Source organism: Carlito syrichta, unplaced genomic scaffold, assembly GCF_000164805.1.
Source record: "Carlito syrichta isolate Samal-C Ts95f unplaced genomic scaffold, Tarsius_syrichta-2.0.1 Scaffold309931, whole genome shotgun sequence".
Lineage (NCBI taxonomy): Eukaryota > Metazoa > Chordata > Mammalia > Primates > Tarsiidae > Carlito > Carlito syrichta.
The window spans coordinates 127,640-147,194 of record NW_007254027.1 but is presented as its reverse complement, the minus strand read 5'-3'; the positions used below and the strand labels follow the sequence as shown (position 1 = coordinate 147,194).

Genomic DNA, 19,555 nt, shown 5'->3' with positions numbered 1-19,555 from the left:
TTCATTGAGGACTTTCATTCGGTAGGATTTCCAGAATGACCCATGAAGCTCTTCTCCACTGAACTTCAGCATGCTTGGCAGTGTGACCTTTTTTCCCTGGGCCTTCAGGCTGGTGTCTGCCCAAGGGGTTTCCTACATAAAGAATGAGGGGTTCCAGGTGTGGTGGCTCATGCCTATAATCCCAGCACTCTGGGAGGCAGATGCAAGAGAATTGCCCGAGCCCAGGAGTTCAGGACCATCCTGGGCAACTTGGCTAGACCTGTCTCTACAATAAATTAAAAATTAGCCAAGTGTGGTGGCATGCACCTGTCATCCCAGCTACTCAGGAGACTGAGACAGAAGGATCACCTTAGCCCAACAGGTTGAGGCTGTGGCAGCCATGAGTGCATCACTGCACTCCAGCCTGGGCAACAGAGTGAGCCCCCACTCAAAAACAAAAAAAAAGAATGAGGGAACACCACCACTGGGTACCACTGAATATGCCAGTGTTGAGCTGACTTGGGGGGAGCCTCCTGCTCCCTGTGTGTGGCTCTTCCAGCCTGTACCAGGGGCCTCGCATTGACTGGCCTCAGCCACTCCCCTCTGTTGAGGGGACACTCAAGTCTCCTTTGGGGTACTGCTGTGGGTGAATGGGACCCTGAACCTGAGTATTTTACGCACGTTCCTTCTCTTTCTTGCAGGTCTTGGGATTTGAGATTGATGCAGTGAACTCTGTCCAGTTTTCAAACCACACAGGTAAGATGTTGGCCTCAGTAGCCACTGTGGAGTTTGCTGTGGGTATTAGAAATGACTTTTTAGGAACGTTGGGGTGCCACCCTTCGTGTGGAGGGGGAAATGGAGTCTGGCAGAGTTGCTCCTTGAAAACTCTGGTGGCATATCAGACCGCAGGGCCTGAGGTTGTGTGTGTGCCCTGCTGTGCTGTGTCTCAGCATGTGACTTGGAGCTGGTAGTGGGACCTCTTTGCTTCTCAATTTTCATCTTCAGGCTGGGTGTGGTGGCTCAGCACTTTGGGAGGCTGAGGTGGGAGGATTGCTTGTGTCCAGGAGTTTGAGACCAGCCTGGGCAATATAACGAGATCCCATCTCTACAAAAAAAATAGCAGGGTGTAGTGGCGCATGTCTGTAATCCCAGCTACTTAGGAGGCTGAAGAAGGAGGATCACCTGAGCCCAGAAGGTCAAGAGCAGCCTAGGCAACATAGCAAGACCTCGTCTCTACAAAATAATAAAAAAGTTAGCCAGGCATGGTGGTATGTGTCTGTAGTCCCAGCTACTCAGGAGGCTGAGGTGGAAGAATCACATGAGCCCAAGAGGTTGAGGCTGCGGTGAGACATGAGTAAGTCACTGCACTCCAACCTGGGCAATAGAGTGAGACCTTGACTCAAAAAAAAATTGTTTTCCTTCTTTATAAAACAGGATGGTGATCCTAGCACCTTCTATAAGGTTGCAAGAATTAACTGGGGAAATTGCATCAAGTGTTCACCCTCATTCATCACTGCTGCTGTCTGTGTGATGACAGCAGGGAGATGTCTGTCCACACACCTTTCCCACCCGGGATACACCTTAGGGTGTGAGGAGGGGCCTGCATGTGGTCATCCCACGGGTGGACGTGTAGGTGGTTTTGAATTTTCTCTGTTGACAACAGTGCCTCAGTGGGGGTGGGGTTGTGTGTGGGTCTGTCTCAGTGCACAGGGATGCTAAGGGTTTCACTGGCTCACAGGGTACTGAGGGTTGCTGACCTCAGACACCCTTCAAATTGCCTGGGGTGAGTGCTTTTCCCCCCAATCCCCTGCCCTGCAGCCTTGGGAGCCCTACTCTCTGTAGTCTCCGTGCTGCCCGGTGGCAGGAGAACAAAGCTGTCCAGCTCTTTGAAACACCCCCATGTGTCCTCGCCTGGAATTACTCTGAACCCAGGCAGAACCTCAGGAGCACAGAATGTCCCAGAAACAGCCTGGCAGAGTGCCAACAGGATACGCGGAAGGGGCTTTGGCACTCTCCTTAGGAAGGACTTTTTGGAGTTCTCTCAGGTGTGGTTTTTCCTGGGAGCGGGAGCAATACCAAATTATAAGTGGAGAGGAAAGCATTTCTTGCCTGATTCCGATGGACAGGCTCCAGTTCTCACTACAGTCCTTTCCCGTCTTTGCTTGCTGAACGTGCCGGGAGCTCTGAACTTGGAGATACCCCAAGTAGCTGGAGAACCTCCAGGAGCCTCTGAAACTCACATGTTCTCACCTGCCTTCCTTCCTTCCTTCCTTTTGCCTGCCCTCCCTCCCTCTCTTCCTCCCTCCCTCCCTTCCTCCCTCCCTCCTCCCCCTTCCTTCCTTCCTTCCCTCCTTCCCTCTCTCTCTCCAGCTCTTTCTCCTCTTTCTGTCTCTCTTTTCTTTCTGTCTCTCCTTTCTTTCTTTCTTCCTTCCTTCCTTTCTTTCTTTCTTTCTTTCTTTCTTTCTTTCTTTCTTTCTTTCTTTCTTTCTTTCTTTCTCTTTTTTCTTTCCTTCCCCTCCCTCCCTCTCTTCCTCCTTCTCTTTCTCTTGTTTCCTAAACTATCTTGGACATTACATGATGAAATTAGGTTTATTTCTGAGAATGATATTGTGCCATGGTCAGCATTCATTCTACATCTGCACAGACTGGGCTTTCTCTTGCATCAGGATTCCAGGATGAGGGAAGGGGCCAGGGTTTTGTTGTGACTGATGCTTCCTGTGCTCCATGGGACCTTCTCAGTGGGTGGTAGACTGACTGTCCTGAGGGGTCCTAGACAGAAAGGGGTCTCCAGTCTGCCACAGGAGGGATAGGCCAGGCCACAAGTGCCTGAGAGCCCCTGCAGGTGCAGAGCAAGGTGAAGGAGGGCAGCTGTGTGTCTGTCTGCCTGGATTGGATGCTTCACCATTATTACCTTTCAGGGCGAGGACAGGTTGTACACCTGGGCTGAAGCTTGTTTCTCTTTCACTTTTATTTCTTGGTCAGGACCTGATCTCTAAGACTTGCTTACCTTGTAATTTAATAAACTTGGGGGGGAGGTGGTAGTGGCTGGGTTAGGAAAGGACAGACCCTTACCTGCCAGGGTACCCAGGTGAGAGTGACCGAGCAACTCAGCCTAGATAGCTGGAAAATCATGCAGCAGAGGCTGGGAAACAAGAGACTGTGATGTGGGGTGGAAGGTGCCCCAAGATACTTTTGCCAAAGACAGGGAGAAGTGACAAAGCTGTGTGCACCTAGGTGCATGTCTGATCTGTAAATTTACATGTCCCATCTGTAAATAGGATGTGGGCACACAGGTGTCTGCAGGTATGTTAGGAGCCAAGTACCCTATTGCTGGATTAATTAATTCCTGTAGGAACTGGCAGTGGAAGGGTGGGGAACATTGATATCAGTAATAATAACAGTGCAGTGACAGGTGTGCTTTCACAGGGCTTGAGGTGTCCACACAGACAGATATTGGGGACCTTCAGGTCACCATGTCTGGGTGGTCTCATTGCACCTCATGTCACCCATGTGGAAGGGCCCTCTACTTGGCATCCTCAGGGAGAGCAGGCAGTTGTTGGGGCTGACATTGGCTGTCAGGGGAAGACCTGTGGTCTCAACGCCATGTTCCTGGTCACCTTAGCCTCTGCTGTGCCCCTAGGCTACGCCCACTGGAAGGGCCAAGTACTGAATTCGGATGAACTCCACGAGTTGTATGAAGGCCTGAAGCTGAACAATGTGAACAAATATGACTACGTGCTCACAGGTGAGGGTCTGAAGGGAGCTGGGCACAGGGCCTGTGGACCCCACTACAGCCAGGTGGGCTCAGGAAGGCCCTGAGCACCCCCGCCCAGGCCCTTTTCTGGTCCCTGCCTCCTTCAAGGAGGGACTCAGCATGCCCTGGGACTGTCATGCCTCTGGTGGCCTTGGGAGTCCTGGCTATAATTTGCTTATTGGCACAATGACTGTCTTAGCTGTGCCAAGGACCACTCCTGCTTCCACGCTGGGGTTCTAGTGCCCAGGGAGGGCACAGGTAGGGTGTTGGATAGTCTTCCTGGGGCAGGAAAGGTCACAGGTGAAATGCTTGGGTAAGTGACATGCTGCCACCTGGTGCATTGATGTTCTTTGTTGACTTCTGGTAAAACAACAACGATTTGTATTGTATTATGCATTGATGTTCTTTGTTGACTTCTGGTAAAACAACAACAATTTGTATTGTTATACATGGTTAACAATGACATATGCTCATTATTTAAAGTGGAAATACAGAAAAAGGAAAAAAAATCACACCTATACCTGTCACTTGTGGGTTTATTTCTTTAAGACTCAGCATTTCTCTTGAGAAATACCAGCTCTCCCCTCTGTGGCTATAGGTTGCTGGGGACACCTCTGAGCCTGGGCTACAGAGGTTCAGACCTGTCCCTGCCTCTCCACACTCGAACATTTTGCTGGTGCTTATTTCTCTTATTGCTACAGCTGGTCCCATGTGTTTCCTGTTTCCAGAGTATAACCTGGGTTTTCCTCTCCTGAAGGTTACACGCGAGACAAGTCGTTCCTGGCCATGGTGGTAGACATCGTGCAAGAACTGAAGCAGCAGAACTCCAGGCTCGTGTACGGTAGGCGTGGAACCCACTCAGGCCTGGCTGTGGAGCCTAATGGCTCTGGGCCTGCCACCTTCTGGAGTGAGGCTGGCCTGGGAGCCAGGTGAAGGCTTCCTCCTTCTCAGGACCCCTCCTTCATGCCCTCCCTCTCCAGGCCGGAGGCTCAGGCTCTGTGTCTGCAGGATCCCTAAGGATGTTTACCTTCAGAACTCTGCAAGGGCTTAGAAGCGTTTCCAAGGTGAACCTGGGGTCTCATATGGGACATGTGAGAGAGGAAGGGTCATTGGTATGCTAATAATCAACATCAGTCCATGAAGGCCCAGGAGTGCCCAGGCAGCCCATCAGACGTGTGTGACCACACTGACCATGAAGAGGGTGGGGGTGGAGGTAACACCCGGCAAGACCACAACTACTGAGTCTTGGGGGTGTCTGCATAGAAAAACTTTTCCTTGGAGGCCAGGTAGCCCTGGGTTCATCTTTTCACCTGGGAGAAGGGGCAGCATCACCCAATTTTGCAGACTGCAGTCCTTCTCTTGAGGTTCACGGGCCCCCTACCCTCTGCTGGCCTAACGGCAGATCTGACTCAGTGTGTTGTTTTGTCCAAAGGGAATTTGCTTGTCGGGGGGCAGATGATGTGAGGTCTGGATTTGGTGTTCTGTGGCAGGAGAAGGAAGGGGCTATTGCACCTGTTTGGGTGGTGAGAAAATACTGTCCTATGTTGCTCATAGAAAAGATGCAGAGGATCAGAAACTAATAGGAGTTAACCAGAGCACTTAGACATCTTGGACAGAGAAATGTGAAGTGGTGGGTAACCTGATATGTGACCATGGAAGATCATGTGCTTAGTTGTGCCTTAATGTGTTTGTGAAGCTCAAAAATAAAATATTGAGCCCAGGCATAGTGACTCATGTTTGTAATCCTAGTGCTTTGGGAGGCCAAGGTGAGAGGATCGCTCGTGGCCAGGAATTTGAGAGCAACTTGGGCAACACAGCGAGATCCCATCTCTACAAAAAAAATTTTAAAGATAAAGTGTTGAGATACCACTTTACACTCATTAGGATAGCTATAATGAAAAAAAAAAAAATAGAAATTAACAAGTATTGGCGAGGATGTGAAGAGTCCGAGTCCTCATGTATTGTTGTTTGTAATGTGAAATAGAGCTGCTGCTGTGGGACGGTGTGGCGGGTTCCCAGCAAGTTAAACATCAAGTTGCCATATGACCCAGCAGGTCCATCCTAGGTGTGCATTCTAAATAATTGAAAACAGAGAGCCAAACAGATATTTGTTCGCCCACGTTCTTAATAGCATTATTCCCAATAACCAAAGGTGCAAACAGTTCAAATGTCCATTGATAGATGAGTGGATAAATGAAATGTGGCCATCCATGCTGTGAGACACTACCCAGCTTTTAAAAGTAAGGCAGTTCTGACACACACTACAGCATGGATGAACATTGAGTACAGTATGCTCAGTGAAAGAAGCCACAAAAGGAGAACTATTGTATGATTCTGCTTACACGAGATATCTGGAATAGGCAAATTCACAGAGGTGCAAAGTAGGCTAGAGGTTGCCAGGCTCAGGCAGAGGGTGGTGGGAAGTGAGTGTTTAATGGGAACAGAGTTTCAGTTTGGGAAGATAAAAAAATTATGGAGATGGATAGTGTTGATGGTTGTACAATGGGAATGTACTTAATGACCCTGAATTATACACATAAAGTGGTTAAAATGTGACCAGGCATGATGACCCATGCCTATAATCCTAGCACTCTGGGAGGCTGAGGCAGGAGGATTGCTTGAGCCCGGGATTTCATGGCCAGTCTGAGCAATGTAGTAAGACCTCATCTCTATGAAAAAACAAAAAGTCAACCAGATATGATGGTGCACCCCTATAGTCCTAGCTACTTGAGAGGCTGAGGTGAGAGGATTGCTTGAGCCCAGGAGTTCGAGGCCTACGGTGAGTCGTGATTGTGTCACTACACTCCAGCCTGGGTGACACAGTGAGACCCTGACTTAAAAAGAAAAATGGAGCCGGGCTTGGTGGCTCAGCCTGTAATCCCGCGCCTTTGGGAGGCTGAGGTGAGTGGATTGCCTGAGCCCGTGGGTTCGAGACCCTCCTGGGCAGGCAAGACCTCATCTCTACAATAAATCAAAAAAATTAGCCGGGAGTGGTAGCGTGCGCCTGTAGTTCTAGCTACTTGGAAGGCTGAGGCAGAAGGATCGCCGGAACCCAGCAGGTCGAGGCTGCGGTGGCCAGGAGTGGCCACTGTACTCCAGTCTGGGCGACAGTGAGACTCCAACTCAAAATAAATAAATAAAATAAAATAAAATTTAAAAATAAAAAATTTAAAAAAAGAAAAATGGTTAAAATGACAAAAATTATAAGTTAAAAGTTTATGTTATATGAGGAGGACCCCCCTAAAAAAAACCTATTTTTTGGAGGGCGGGCCCCTTATAGTACAGACTTCCCCTTCTAGGTTCTAGGAACCCATTGGCATCAGTGTTCCAGCTAGCATTGTTGTGAGAGGCTGCACTGTAGAAGAAATGTCCCTAGTTGTGGCAGACAGGGGACTGGTTCTTCTACCATGACAATGCCCCTGCCAACACTGCACTGAGTGTCCTGTAGTTTTTTACCTAAAACATCATGACCCCTGTACCCCACCCTCCTTATTCACCCCATCTTGCCCCAAGTGATTTTTTTTGTTTCCTCGGATGAAAAAGTCCTCAAAGGGAAACGTTTTGCCGATGTGGAAGAGGCGAAACAAATGGCAGAAGCACTAAAAGGCATCAAAACTGACGAATTCAAAAACATTTGAGCAGTGGAAAAAGTGTTTCCATAGGTGTATTGCATCAAATGGAGAGTATTTTGAAGGTGACTTAAGTTTAAACATGTAAGAATAAATACACGATTTTTTATAAATAAATTCTAGTTTTTTTGAGTGCCTCCTTGTATATTTTTACCATATTAAAAAGTTAAATTGAAAAAGAACAAAATGTTGGGGGTTTGTTACTTGTCAACGACAGCTTTTGCTGATGAGATACCTGTGTCTCCACAGTGTGTGATCCAGTCTTGGGTGACAAGTGGAATGGTGAAGGCTCAATGGTGAGTGACTTCATGCTGTTTCGGGCTTTGCAGGTCACACGTCCCTGGTGCAGCTGTTCATTGTCATAGCACCAGAGCAGCCAAATGTGATAGATACACAAACAGGTTTGGGTGTTTTCTGGTAGCAATTCATTTATAGACATTGAAATTCAAATTTCCTGTCATTTTCGTGTGTCACAAAGTGTTACTTCTTTAAAAATCTTTTTTCCTCTAACCATTTAAAAATATAAAAATCAGTCTTAGCTCCAGAGCTGCACAAAAATAGGCAGGAGGTTGCACACTGCCCTGGATGCTGGATAAAGTAGCTGAGGTTCAAATCCACTGTGGTTGACATACAAGGCTAGAATTTTCAAGGTGGAAAGAACTCAAAGATTATCCTGCCTGTGGACTTTCAACCTCAGCAGTTTGGTATTCAAATGATGTCAGCATATACCTTCTTTGTGGTTGTCATCCAGTTTGTCCGTTTGCTCATTGTAAATTCACTGAGTGTAGTGCATTGGGTTGTCCGGCTGTCTACATTGTACAAGGCACACCCAAGCTGATGTTCTTGGTGCCCCACTGGGTCAGTAGTCAAGGTCAGGTTGTATCGGTGGGCATTTAACCAGGTGAGGTGGGCTGGTTTGCTTAGCATCTGTCTGTGTGTCTACTGTCTTGTACCTGTTTTCCAGAAGGTCCCAGCACCAGTGCCCTTCTCGGCAGGATCCCAGCTTGCAGTTCTCTTGCTCTCCCTTTGTGCTGCTCCCTAAGGGTGGGGCCTGACTGACCCAAAGCAGATGCTTATGTTTGGATAATAGAGACTGGAGGTCACTGTGCAGTTCATTGTGGGCATGGGAACTGTCCTCCTGATTTGGATCACGTTTATGTTCCCTGTGAGCCAAGACTGTCCTAAACATGAGTTAACGTATTAGATTCAGATGAGTAGTGAAATCCCGTATCTCAAGTTTCTACATAAAGTTAAAGGGGGTGTGCTGGGTCCTTTTACCCAAAATCAGACCTTAAAGATCCTTTCTTTGAGTTCATGGTCATACCCGATGAATTGAAACCTATGGGCCGGGGTGCTCAGGTTACCCCTCATCCATCCTTAGCGCCTCCCAGGCTTGTGTCTGGAGCCATGGCCAACATATGGCCACCCTGTGTGCACCAGGCACAGAGGTACATCTGGGGAGGTGGCTTCTGGTCTTCAAGGGAGTTTCCCAGGACAAAGCGTGGGGAGGGTTTTGAATCTCAGGTTGTTCAGCCTGGGACTGGTAAAATCTCCCATAGAGCATACAGAATTCTTTCAGATTCTTGTGTCGGACTTTGGCTTTGGAATCCTTTATAAATAAATCTGTTGAATTGCTTGTTGGGCAACTTAGGACAAAAAATGGGTAGATCAAAGGTGCTTTGACTTATAACCAGAAGAGCACTTGAGTTAGGCTCCTAGTCCCAGGTGGACACCTGGCCATCACCAGGCATCCCCACCCCTCCCAGCATACTCAGGGCCACTGCTACCCACTCTCTGGGTCTTCCTGCTTCTCACCTTCCTCTCTCCTTCCTTTGAGCTCATGGGCATGGGGTCTTCCTCTCCTTCTCATCCTGTACCCTCTGCAGGCATCTACCGTGTGCCCAAAGCCTTCCCTTCTGGACCCCTCGGGACCTTTTGGGTTCTCAGCTCCAATGTGCCTTGACAACACACTGCCTTTGTAGCAGGAGCATCCCACCTCCACAGTCAGAGGGCCCACATCTCATGGCAGGGCCCCCGGTTCCCAAGCCTGTACCAGAAGGGCTTTTTGTGCATGTTTTCTGGTGCATTTTCTTCTGTGTGAGTCAGCTTCTGCTCCTGTCTCCTTTGTTCTTCAGTACGTCCCAGAGGACCTCCTTCCGGTTTACAGAGAAAAAGTGGTGCCGGTGGCAGACATTATAACTCCCAACCAGTTTGAGGCTGAGTAAGTCATTCTAAGCTGCTGGAGCTCCCAGATCTCCCTGCAGTAGGAACTTCAGAGAACATACTGGAACATCTGCACATCTGCCCTGGGGCTTCTTGTTCAGACTACCAAGGTGGCCTTCAGAAAGGCCCTGCTTAAGGATCGTGCTCTGGGCAGTACTGGAGTAGGCGGGGTGGGGTTCCCTTAGGCGGGTGGGGTCCTCTGAGTTGGGAAAGCCCTTGTCTGCTTGAGCCTATGGCCAAGCCTTGCTTTTGGTGGCAGCAGCAGCAGCAGGTGAAGTAGACTGTTCTGCTGGCCTCAACGGCTTTCCTGAACAGCAAGGCCTTTTGCGGGGAGAGGGGTAAGAGGTGCCCTGGGGAGCTGAGGGCACACATGGGTGGATATGCCGTAATGGAAAGCAGCAGCAGCAACTGAGGCAGGCAGGATGCTGCCCAGACTGCTCCATAAGGTTCAAAGGTATGTGCTGGGCCCACGTTCTCCTCCAAGTGCCCAATACCAGGTTTCAAAAGGCCGTTCTTCGGGTGTATGGCCCCGCCTGATTGATTGCAGAATCAGATACCAAGGGGAAGCCATGTGTTCCCAGTGCTGTGAAGTGTGAAGCTGCCTGCAGACTGGGCTGGTTCCCATCGCAGCTTAGCCCTCCTGGACCTTGAACTGTGTTCCTGCTGCCTCTGGGCCTCCCATTCATGTAGGGGTGGAGGTACCTGGAGGCTGGGGGTTCCCTGACCTAACTGGAGGATGATGTCTTACCCTAGGGCCCCTGAGCCTTGGATGGGCTAATGGGAATGTGGTGCATTAACTATGCAGCTCTTTGACTTTCCATGGACATAGGTCACCCTTGCTGGGGCTGTGCGCTCCCTCTTCTTTACTTCTGTTATGTATAAACTTCAACCACAATTGGAATTTTACCAGCCCCCTATCATATGTGAGAATTCCCTTTAAAACCAAACTTTAGGCCGGGTGTAGTGGCTGATATCTGTAATCCTCGCCCTTTGGGAGGTCAGGGTGAGAGGATTGCCTGACCCCAGAAGTTTGAGACCAGCCTGGGCAATTTGGCAAGATCTTGCCTCTACAAAAAAATCAAAATATTAGCCAGGCGTGGTGGTACACACCTGTAGTTCCAGTACTTGGAGGGCTGAGGCAGAAGGATCACCTGAGCCCAGGAGGTTGAGGCTGTGGTAGCTTGTGAGTGTGCCGCTGTACTCCAGCCTGGGAGACAGGGTGAGACTTTGCCTCAAAAAACAAAACAAAACAAAACAAAACTTCACACTTAACCCACCCAAACCATAGGTCACTGTGGTCCCAGCCTGTGATGACCAGCACACGCTGAACTTTTTTCCTATGGGGCTGAGTGGTTACCAGAGCTGCTGTGGTTTGGGGAATGTGACACACACACCCCAGAGAAGAGATGCTTATCTTGTCCTTGCTTGTCCCCTCCTGCCTGTCTTGCAGGTTACTGAGCGGCCGGAAGATCCACAGCCAGGAAGAAGCCTTAGCGGTAGGAGGTCTTCCGAGGCCCATGATGGGGCAGGGCACACTGCCCACCGTGGGTAGAGGACAGCCACATACCTGAGGGACAGGAGACAGATACCCCAGTGGTATCATGGAGTTGTTTCTCCCCACAGGGACCTAAAACAATCTGTGCCCATCAGGGGACTCCAGAGACCAGGAGGATATGTGTGTGCATGTATACATTTGTATGAGCATGTATTACAAGTCAGAGGCTTGTGCCATTTGGGGGCTGCTGAACAAGCCTGGAACCCACAGGGCAGGCTGTCAGGAGGACAGGGGGTGATGCTACAGCTCTCGGTGTGATCTCATCTTCAAAGTTCCTTTCTACTTTCCCTCCCATGCTGGTTTCACAGCAGAACCAGGACCCTGATCCAGGGCCAGCCAGCTCCAAAACCCCTGGCAATGACTCCAGCTCAGTAAAAGGCCTCAAGAGTGGATGGAGCAGTGCCTGCAGTGCTTACCCACGACCAACAGGGCTCATCTGAGCACATTTCCCAGGTTGTCATCCATGGGTATCACCCAGCATTGAGCCTTGGATGACTTACCTTAGACCTTTGGGCTGCTCTCACAAAATACCTGAGACTGGGTAATTTATAGAGAACAGAAATGTGTTACTCACAATTCTGGAGGCCGGGAGGTCCAAGATCAAGGTGGCAGCAGGTCAGTATGTGATGAGAGCTGCCCTCTGCTTCCAAGACTTTGCCTGGTCACTTCCTCCTCACATGGCAGGAAGTGGAGAGTGAAAGGGGCCTGAGCTTGTTCTCTTCAGCCCTTCCAGAAGGTACTGATGAGAGGCAGGCCCTCATGACTTAGTCCCTTCACCAAAGGCCCCACCTCTTAATACTACCACCGTGGGCATGAAGTGTCAGTGTAAATTTTGGAGGAGATGTGTTTATGCTGTAGCAGGAGTTTACCTGTTCTGGGCTGCATTCCCAAGTAGCCCACACCAGGCACAAGTTCTCAATTAACAGCCTGGGAAATGTGCTCAAATGAGCCTTGTCGGTTCTGGGTGAACACTGCAGGCGCCGAAGCCTGGTCACACCTGGGCCCACACGGTGTGAGCCTGTCTTTGTTGTGCAGAGGGAATGGGGTGACTGCAGGGGCCACTCTGCCCACTCTGAGGCCTTTTACTGAGCTGGAGTCGTGGCCAGGGGCTTTGGAGCTGGTTGACCCTGGATCAGAGTCCTGGTTCTGCTGTGGGTATATGCTGGGTGAGGATGCACCCTCTGGTTGTGTGTACATGCATGTGTGCATGCATATGGCTGGTGACACAGCTCCACCCCACACTTAACCCTGAAGCAAGGGTGCCCCGTGTGGTCACACATACTGCTGAGGCAATTGCACAGTGAAGACAGGAGCTTCTAGGAGAGTTACAAAAAGCCAGCGTAAAGAGAGGAAAGTTCCTCCAGCCTGCAGGACCTGTCCATCCACTTACCTGCTCAGTGCCTGAAGGGGAGGAGGAGGGCCTCACTGGTCACCTGAGGGCAGCCACATGGGCCCCTGTCAGCACTTGAGCCCTTCCAGGACTCTTCAGATTCTGAGTGACCCCAGAAGAGGCTGGAGTCTATGACTCTCCCTCTGAGTGCCTAGTGGGTACTGCTTTCTAGGTTTTCAGCCTCTCCTGTCCCACCTCCTTATACTAAGGCCTGTAAGAGTATGTTGGTCAACCATGCGGGCCTGTGTGGGGGAGTGTGCTTGTGACATGGCCGGGCTGATTCTCCCTGTGCCACCGGCAGGTGATGGACGTACTGCACTCCCTGGGCCCAGAGACGGTGGTCATCACCAGCTCCGACCTGCCCTCCCCGCGGGGCAGCGACTACCTGATTGCACTGGGGAGCCAGAGGAGGAGTGAGTGCTGGGTCCCCACCTGCCCCCATTCCATGGGCTCCTCTTTGGTCTTGCCAGCGTAGGTGTCCTTAAGGCTTCAAGAGTGTTTGGGGTTCAACAGAATGAAATATATGAGGGGGGACCCCCAAAACCAGAATTTATTTATAAAAAATTGTGTTATTTATTTTCACATATTTAAACTTCAGTCACCTTCAAAGTACTCTCTGTTTGATGCAATACACTTACCGATATACACTTTTTTACACTGCTAAAAACAGTTTTTGAACACGTCAATTTGACACCTTTTGGTGCTTCTGCCATTTTTTGTTTCACCTCTTCCACATCAGCAAAATGTTTCCCTTTGAGGACTTTTTTCATCTGGGGAAACAAAAAAAGTCACTCGGGGTGAGATGGGGTGAATAGGCAGGGTGAGGCACAAGGGTCATGCTGTTTTTGGTCAAAAACTGCTGAAAACTCAGCACAATGTGGGTAGGTGTGCTTGTAAATCGCCCATCACGAAATGGGCAAACACACTGAAAGAATCTCCAGCAAAATTCACTGAGGCCAAATGCAGCCTCTCATAACAATGCTAGCTGATACTTTGATGCCGAAGATTCCTAGAACACTTACCTAGTGGGGGAAGCCTGTAATACAAAAAACCTGCTCTCCAAAAGATAATTCTGGTTTTTTCTGGGTCCTCCCTGTATGTCTTATTTAGCGAGTTGTGAATTTCTTGAGCTCCTGTTACCCTCAAGGAAGAATCAGACTGAAAACAAGATCAGGAAAGGTTTCTGTGGAATAGGGAGGAGGGGACTGGGGGTGCTCACAGGCTCAGCCCAGCATTCCCTGAGTAGCCTCTGATGGCCACTGCTGAGCTGGCGGCACCAGGCATGATGTTGCCATTTACAGACTCTTGGGTGTCAGGCAGGATGTCCTGGACAGCACAGATTACATCATATGGCCCAGCTGGAATTCAGCTTTCATGGACCTAGTATCCACAGGCCCCATTTGGAGCTCGGTCTAAGTCCCTGACCTCACTGGAGGACATGTCTGCTTGGATATGCTGATTGTTTTCTGTGAACAAATGCCACCTGGACTTATTCTTTCTGATGTGAAAATGATACAGAAGGCTAAGATAGTGACCTCGGATCACACCTATGGGACCCAGAGAACAGGCTGTGTGTGGCCTCCTTTCTGCTCTTTCTGTGTCTGGGCACAAGAGCTTCACCAGAGCGCACGTGCATGTGCGTACACGCTCTCTCTCTCTCTCTCTCTCTCTCTCTCTCTCTCTCTCTCTCTCTCACTCTCACTCACTCTTCAGCTTGTCTAGACAGTTCCTAGTTCTTTGTGCCCCTTGGAGAGTTGCACAGTGTGCCCCAAGGCCGTCCTTTTATTGATCTCTGAGGTCTCAGTCTTTCTCCTTTGAGTCATGGATGACAGCTGTGTGGGGACCTCAAGGGCACTGGGCATGCTCTGAACTCCAGGTCTTGAACAAGGTCACCCCATGCTCTGTCCATGTGACCTTCTCTGCTGCTGTGCCTGGAGGGGAGCAGGGATGAGGAGGCTGGCCTCTCCTGCTGTGGAGTCTCAGGTCCCAGTGGCCTTACCTGTTTTCTCCCCCCAGAGAGGCCTGATGGCTCCATGGTAACAGAACGCATCCGCATGGACATTCGCAAGGTGGACGCCGTCTTCGTGGGCACTGGGGACCTCTTTGCCGCCATGCTCCTGGCGTGGACACACAAGCACCCCAACAATCTCAAGGTTAGCGACACGTGCCTTCTGGGGAGCAGGTTTCAGTGAGTCAGAGGGGGAGCAGGAGGACCTGGAGGAGTCAGCAGGGTCTGGCCTTAAGCACTGGCCACAGCTGGGGTTGGGAGAGTAGTGGCTGGGCCACAGACTCCAGAATCACCCCATCACCATGGAATCGCCTCCTGTCTCCCTTCATTTGGAAAGTAAGGACGATCAGAATTTGCTGGGACTCAGGTGGGAGAATGTGTTCAGAATACCCCCTCAGGGTATCTTACATTGAATCAGACATACCCGCCCGGCCTTGGTGCAAGGCTGCAAGGTGCCAGGCGGTGGCATCCCTAGTAATCGAAAGACTGCTCCCAGAGAGCAGCCCAGTGCAGTGTTCTCTATAATGTAACTGCCACAGCGATGTGAGGGACTGAAAACTGGATCACTCTTCAGGGACCAAGAGGTGGGGGCCAGGGATGAGGGCTAGGGTAGGCAGTCCTAGTCAGACTTGGCATGGAGGCCCATCTTTCTGGGGACTCTCTGGATGTCTGTCTGCTTTACACATTTGTGTGGAGATCGGGCAGCATGGACTCGTTGGTGGACTGACTTGGTAATTTGGGGTGTGACATGATGGGGTCCTTTCTGGTTTGCTACATGGCTAAGCACAGTAGCTTGATGGGGGCAGAGCAATTTTGTAACTGTGCCCACTCTGTCTGTGGCCTCCTGCATCGTGATGCCTTTTGAAATGATTCTGTCAGCCCCATGGTCTGTGTCCTCTTTCAGTGCTGTTGAGAGCCCCAGCTTGCACAAAGATCGTTCCCAGCCCTAGGCTCTTCCCGTCACACTCCTCTGGGTGTCTCTCACTGTGGACAGCGTGGGGTCCCTTTGGAATTTGGGGAAGAGGCAGGAGGAAGACGACTCCTTCCTCACCAGGGAGTGTGCTCACGCAAGGGCTAAGTCAGGATCTGAAAGTGGCGCCCCTGTGCTGCCTTTGCCAGCCACCCCCAGGGGCCACATTTCACAGTCTGGGGGAGCCCAACCCTCCCCAGGAGGTCAGTTTTGGCCAAGTCTCCAACTCCTGATTTGTAAAATGAGGCATGTGGACCATAGCCCTTCTCCTGCCATGGGACAAGCCCACTGTAGATCCTGACCTTGAAGCTGGAATGTGCGGTCCCCTCACCATTCTGTCCCTTCTGCCTCTCAAGGGCGAAGAGTGAGTCAGGCTTGCAGTGCTTAATTGGCAGCAGCAGGGGCTTCATTTGGTACAGGGCAGTGGAAATGTGTCACCTGGTACCCAGGAAGCTTCATTGCTAGGGTGTACAAGGCCATGTCCTCGATTCCGCCAGTCCAGGGTTATGGAGCTGGGTTGTAAGTATCCCGTGTACCCCCAATACTTTCTGAGCCCCCAAAGCCTTTGACCTAGAGATGCCAGTGAGTGATGACCGTGACTGAGCTTGGCAGGAGCTCTTTTCTTATAGGTCCTCCATAACTGATTAATTCCAGAAACTCTCACTGGTGACTGGTACCTGCCAGGCGATGTGGAAGTTATGAGAGCACTTCTGTGAGCTGTCTGGTCCAGTGGGAGATGGCCAGTGCACAGATATCTGGTTACCTCTTTGGATCTCTGGGTGGGTTGTCTGGCAGGTTGCCCTGCAAGGCTGGAGTGTGTGTGCTGTCAGAGCTGGCTCCCCGGTGGCTTGGAGGACAGGACAGTGCTTATGTCTACTGGAAATCCCCTCTAGGCAGTGGAGAACACTTCAGGAGCCCTGAGTGAGGCGGGTGCACAGCATGTCTCTTTTCCCCACAGGTGGCCTGCGAGAAGACGGTATCAGCCATGCACCACGTTCTGCAGAGGACCATCCAGTGTGCCAAAGGTACTCCAGCAGTGCTGTTCCAGGCCTCTACCTGCCCCTGGAGAGAGGGGCCCAGGCCCCAGAAGTCAGTGGGAGGGAAGATACAACACCTGCTGGTTTCCAGGGAATGACCTGGTTGTGGCTCTAGTGGGCAGTAGGCAGCAGGGTAGAGCCCCCTTCTGACTTGAGAACTCAGGAAGGAGGAAGGAACCCCCCCACCCCCCCACTCTCCCACTCCTCTCTTTAACCTTTTGCTTGTTCTGCAGCTCAGGCTGGGGAAGGACTGAGGCCTAGCCCTGCGCAGCTGGAGCTGAGAATGGTTCAGAGCAAAAGGGACATCGAGGACCCAGAGATTGTTGTCCAGGCTGCGGTGCTGTGAGGCCGCTCTACTCCTCTGCGACGCACAGTGCGTTGGTGTCTCTGTGTTTGTTCCTGTGAAAAAATGTAATGTCTGCCTTAGAGCTATGACCGAAACTTGATCTTTTTTTCTTTCATAAGTATCCAGCATCAACTGGTCTTCATTGTGGAAAAGTGCCAGTCGTGCTTTGTAAACAAAGTGGTCACAGAATTTTGGGATTTGAAAACCCAGCTCCCCTGGGACTCCTGGGCCTCAGGGGAGACCAGCCCTTGTTTGCCATCTCAGGGGAGTCCTACGTGGGAGGATGGGGTCAAAGGCCATGCCCACTGCCCTGTGGAACCTTGTGTGGGCTGCTGGCTGCCACTGCACAGAAGCCCTGTCCTGTAGGGGCTGGGCCTGGGGTAGCCTCTGAGTCTTTGCATCTCTGAGCACGAATTGGGCGTTAATGGTTAGCGTCAGGAAGAATTATGCCAAATATCTTCATGATCATTCTGGTCTCACCTTCTTTGTTCCTGTATCAGAATTTTTGTTTTCTTAATTTGCTGCTTGTTTGGGCCCTGGGGATTTTGGATCTTACGCCATTATTTGTATGGAAAGGGTTAACACAAGCTTGCCCAGACTCACACAGGTGCCGTGGGTGCATCAGCTGGGACCTTTCCAGGACCCAGCAAATTTGTGTCAGTCTTCAGGTCTCACAAATGTCAGCAGGACCTCCTGTAATTCACAAGTGTCTCCTGCGAGTCTGCTGAGTGGCATGAGGGAGGTGCTAATGAGTGAAGGTCGCCGTGGGGCGAGGATGGTGTGTGAGTTCGGGGAAGACCACCACATTGGGTTCCTTGTGAAAACTCACCTAAAAACTATGATGCGGCAGACTAAGCACCATTCGTTTGCCACACACTGCCAGTGACAACACATGGAGCCATAAGTATTTGTGTACAGACAGGAACAGAGGACAGAGGTGAGCACCTGTTGCACCCACAGCTGGGAGATTTAACCCAGGTCCCCTGCCCACCCCACCTGCAGTTCTGTGTTCTGTGCGGGGAGGCAAGAGGCCCTTTCTTGAAGCTGCAGACATCTCCGAAGGTGTGTTCCCAAAGGGGAGGTATTGGCATGATGGAGGCGGCAGAGGCAACTCTCAGACCCCTCGGGTAGGCTGGGACAGTGAAGGCCACAGCATTAGCTCTGATGCAAGGCCAGTCGTCCACTGCTCAGGTGTGACCTTTCTGGTCCCTGGTGCCATTTTGCCCAGAGTTTGAACTCTCTCTAGGCATGATTGCAGGGGGGATGCCCATCTCCTAGGCTGGGCATCCAGCCTTGGAGGTGCAGAGGTGTGCATCTCCAGGGAAGTCACAGCCTGTAGAGAAATGGAAGTGGGGGCCCATATGGCCCCCAGGAAGCAGACTCTGCAAAGGCCATCCTCACTCTCCCAATAGGTGGGCCCCCTCCCAAAGACCATACTTTCCTCTAAGGCAGCTCCAGTGTCTTCCAGGAAGACGCTTACTGGAGTGCGTTCCTCACTCTGTTGAGAAATGCCCTAAATGAGGCGCTGCGTGTCCACATGGACTTTGTGGACCCATCCCATCTTCCTTCTTCCTCCTTCACCCCATTCTGAGTGTCTTAATGCCCATGTGTTGTGTGCCTGGCAGCTGTGCTCAGACTGGGCCCTGCTCCCCCACCGTGGCCAGCAAGTCGGGCATGGATTTCCCTGCCATGTTTCCTGGCTCTGAGGCCATAGGTGGCAGGCTCCTCTGAGCCCTGGGGCTACTGGTCCCCACAGAACCCTGCTGGACCAGCAGAAGGAAGGAAGGCTGTGACCAGAGCCTGGCAGGGAGGTGGCCTCCCCAGTGGGCAAGCAGAGGGACCCACCAAAGTCACCTGGGGCCCTGGGCCTCCATAGGGCCTTTAACTGGAATTACTGTCACTGCCAAGTGGAGACAGGGCTTGCACCACATTGCCGACCACCAGGATTGATTTCTTTCTTTCTTTCTTTTTTTTTTAAATATCAGGAGCAAGTATAGGACTGGGGAAAGAACCTAAATGTTCTTCTCTTCAGTGAGATGGTAAAAACCTCACCCTGGGAAGACAGTGTTGGGTGTGGGGCCCATCCCGGGTACAGTAGGCATCACAGCAGTGTGCTCTGATTGAGTGTTTGTTCTTTAAGCCTCCTTTGAGAACGGAGTTCCTGTGTGAGGGCTCATTCTTTGACTTCCTTGTAGTCTATGTAGAATGATGACGAAGACTGCACCTCCGGGTACTTCCTGTAAAATCACGAACTCTCTGGCACAATAAACTTTCTCTTCTGTCTCCTTTGGCTGTGCAGCCCAAAACAGGGGAGGTTATAGCCTGAGCCACATGACCAGGCAGAAGGAGACTGGGGGTTTCTAAGAACAGATAATGCCTTCGTGGATGTGGGGTTTTATAGAAATAATGTTAGAAATAATGCTAGCTTCTATGGGAAAAACATCTGACATCCACTCCACGAGCCAAGTGTTCCTTACTCATGGCATTGCTGAAGTTTGCTGTCTTAGGTTCCTTTCCACATGGACTTGCTCCATGTCTCATCCTTCGAGCAGGGGTCCTGGGTGATCTTCATTTCCAGTTTCCCATCCAAGATACTAACCATAGGCATTGGCAGTGGTTTTTGATACGGCGGGGATTCACTCAGGGCCCTCCCAAGCACCTGCC

General features: G+C 50.9%; 1 protein-coding gene across 1 annotated transcript in view; it reads left to right on the top strand.

The window, feature by feature from the left end:
* Window positions 1-17,080, top strand: part of PDXK (pyridoxal kinase) — a 31,069-nt gene extending 13,989 nt beyond the window's left edge. Inside the window, exons 2-11 of the mRNA XM_021717696.1 lie at window positions 681-735; window positions 3,620-3,724; window positions 4,491-4,574; window positions 7,612-7,658; window positions 9,498-9,583; window positions 11,036-11,081; window positions 12,832-12,943; window positions 14,547-14,683; window positions 16,467-16,533; window positions 16,779-17,080. Coding sequence (XP_021573371.1) covers window positions 4,520-4,574; window positions 7,612-7,658; window positions 9,498-9,583; window positions 11,036-11,081; window positions 12,832-12,943; window positions 14,547-14,683; window positions 16,467-16,533; window positions 16,779-16,891 — 663 coding nt within the window. The 5' untranslated portion in view covers window positions 681-735; window positions 3,620-3,724; window positions 4,491-4,519 and the 3' untranslated portion in view covers window positions 16,892-17,080. The remainder of the gene's footprint in view (window positions 1-680; window positions 736-3,619; window positions 3,725-4,490; window positions 4,575-7,611; window positions 7,659-9,497; window positions 9,584-11,035; window positions 11,082-12,831; window positions 12,944-14,546; window positions 14,684-16,466; window positions 16,534-16,778) is intronic.
* Window positions 17,081-19,555: the final 2,475 nt, after the last annotated feature.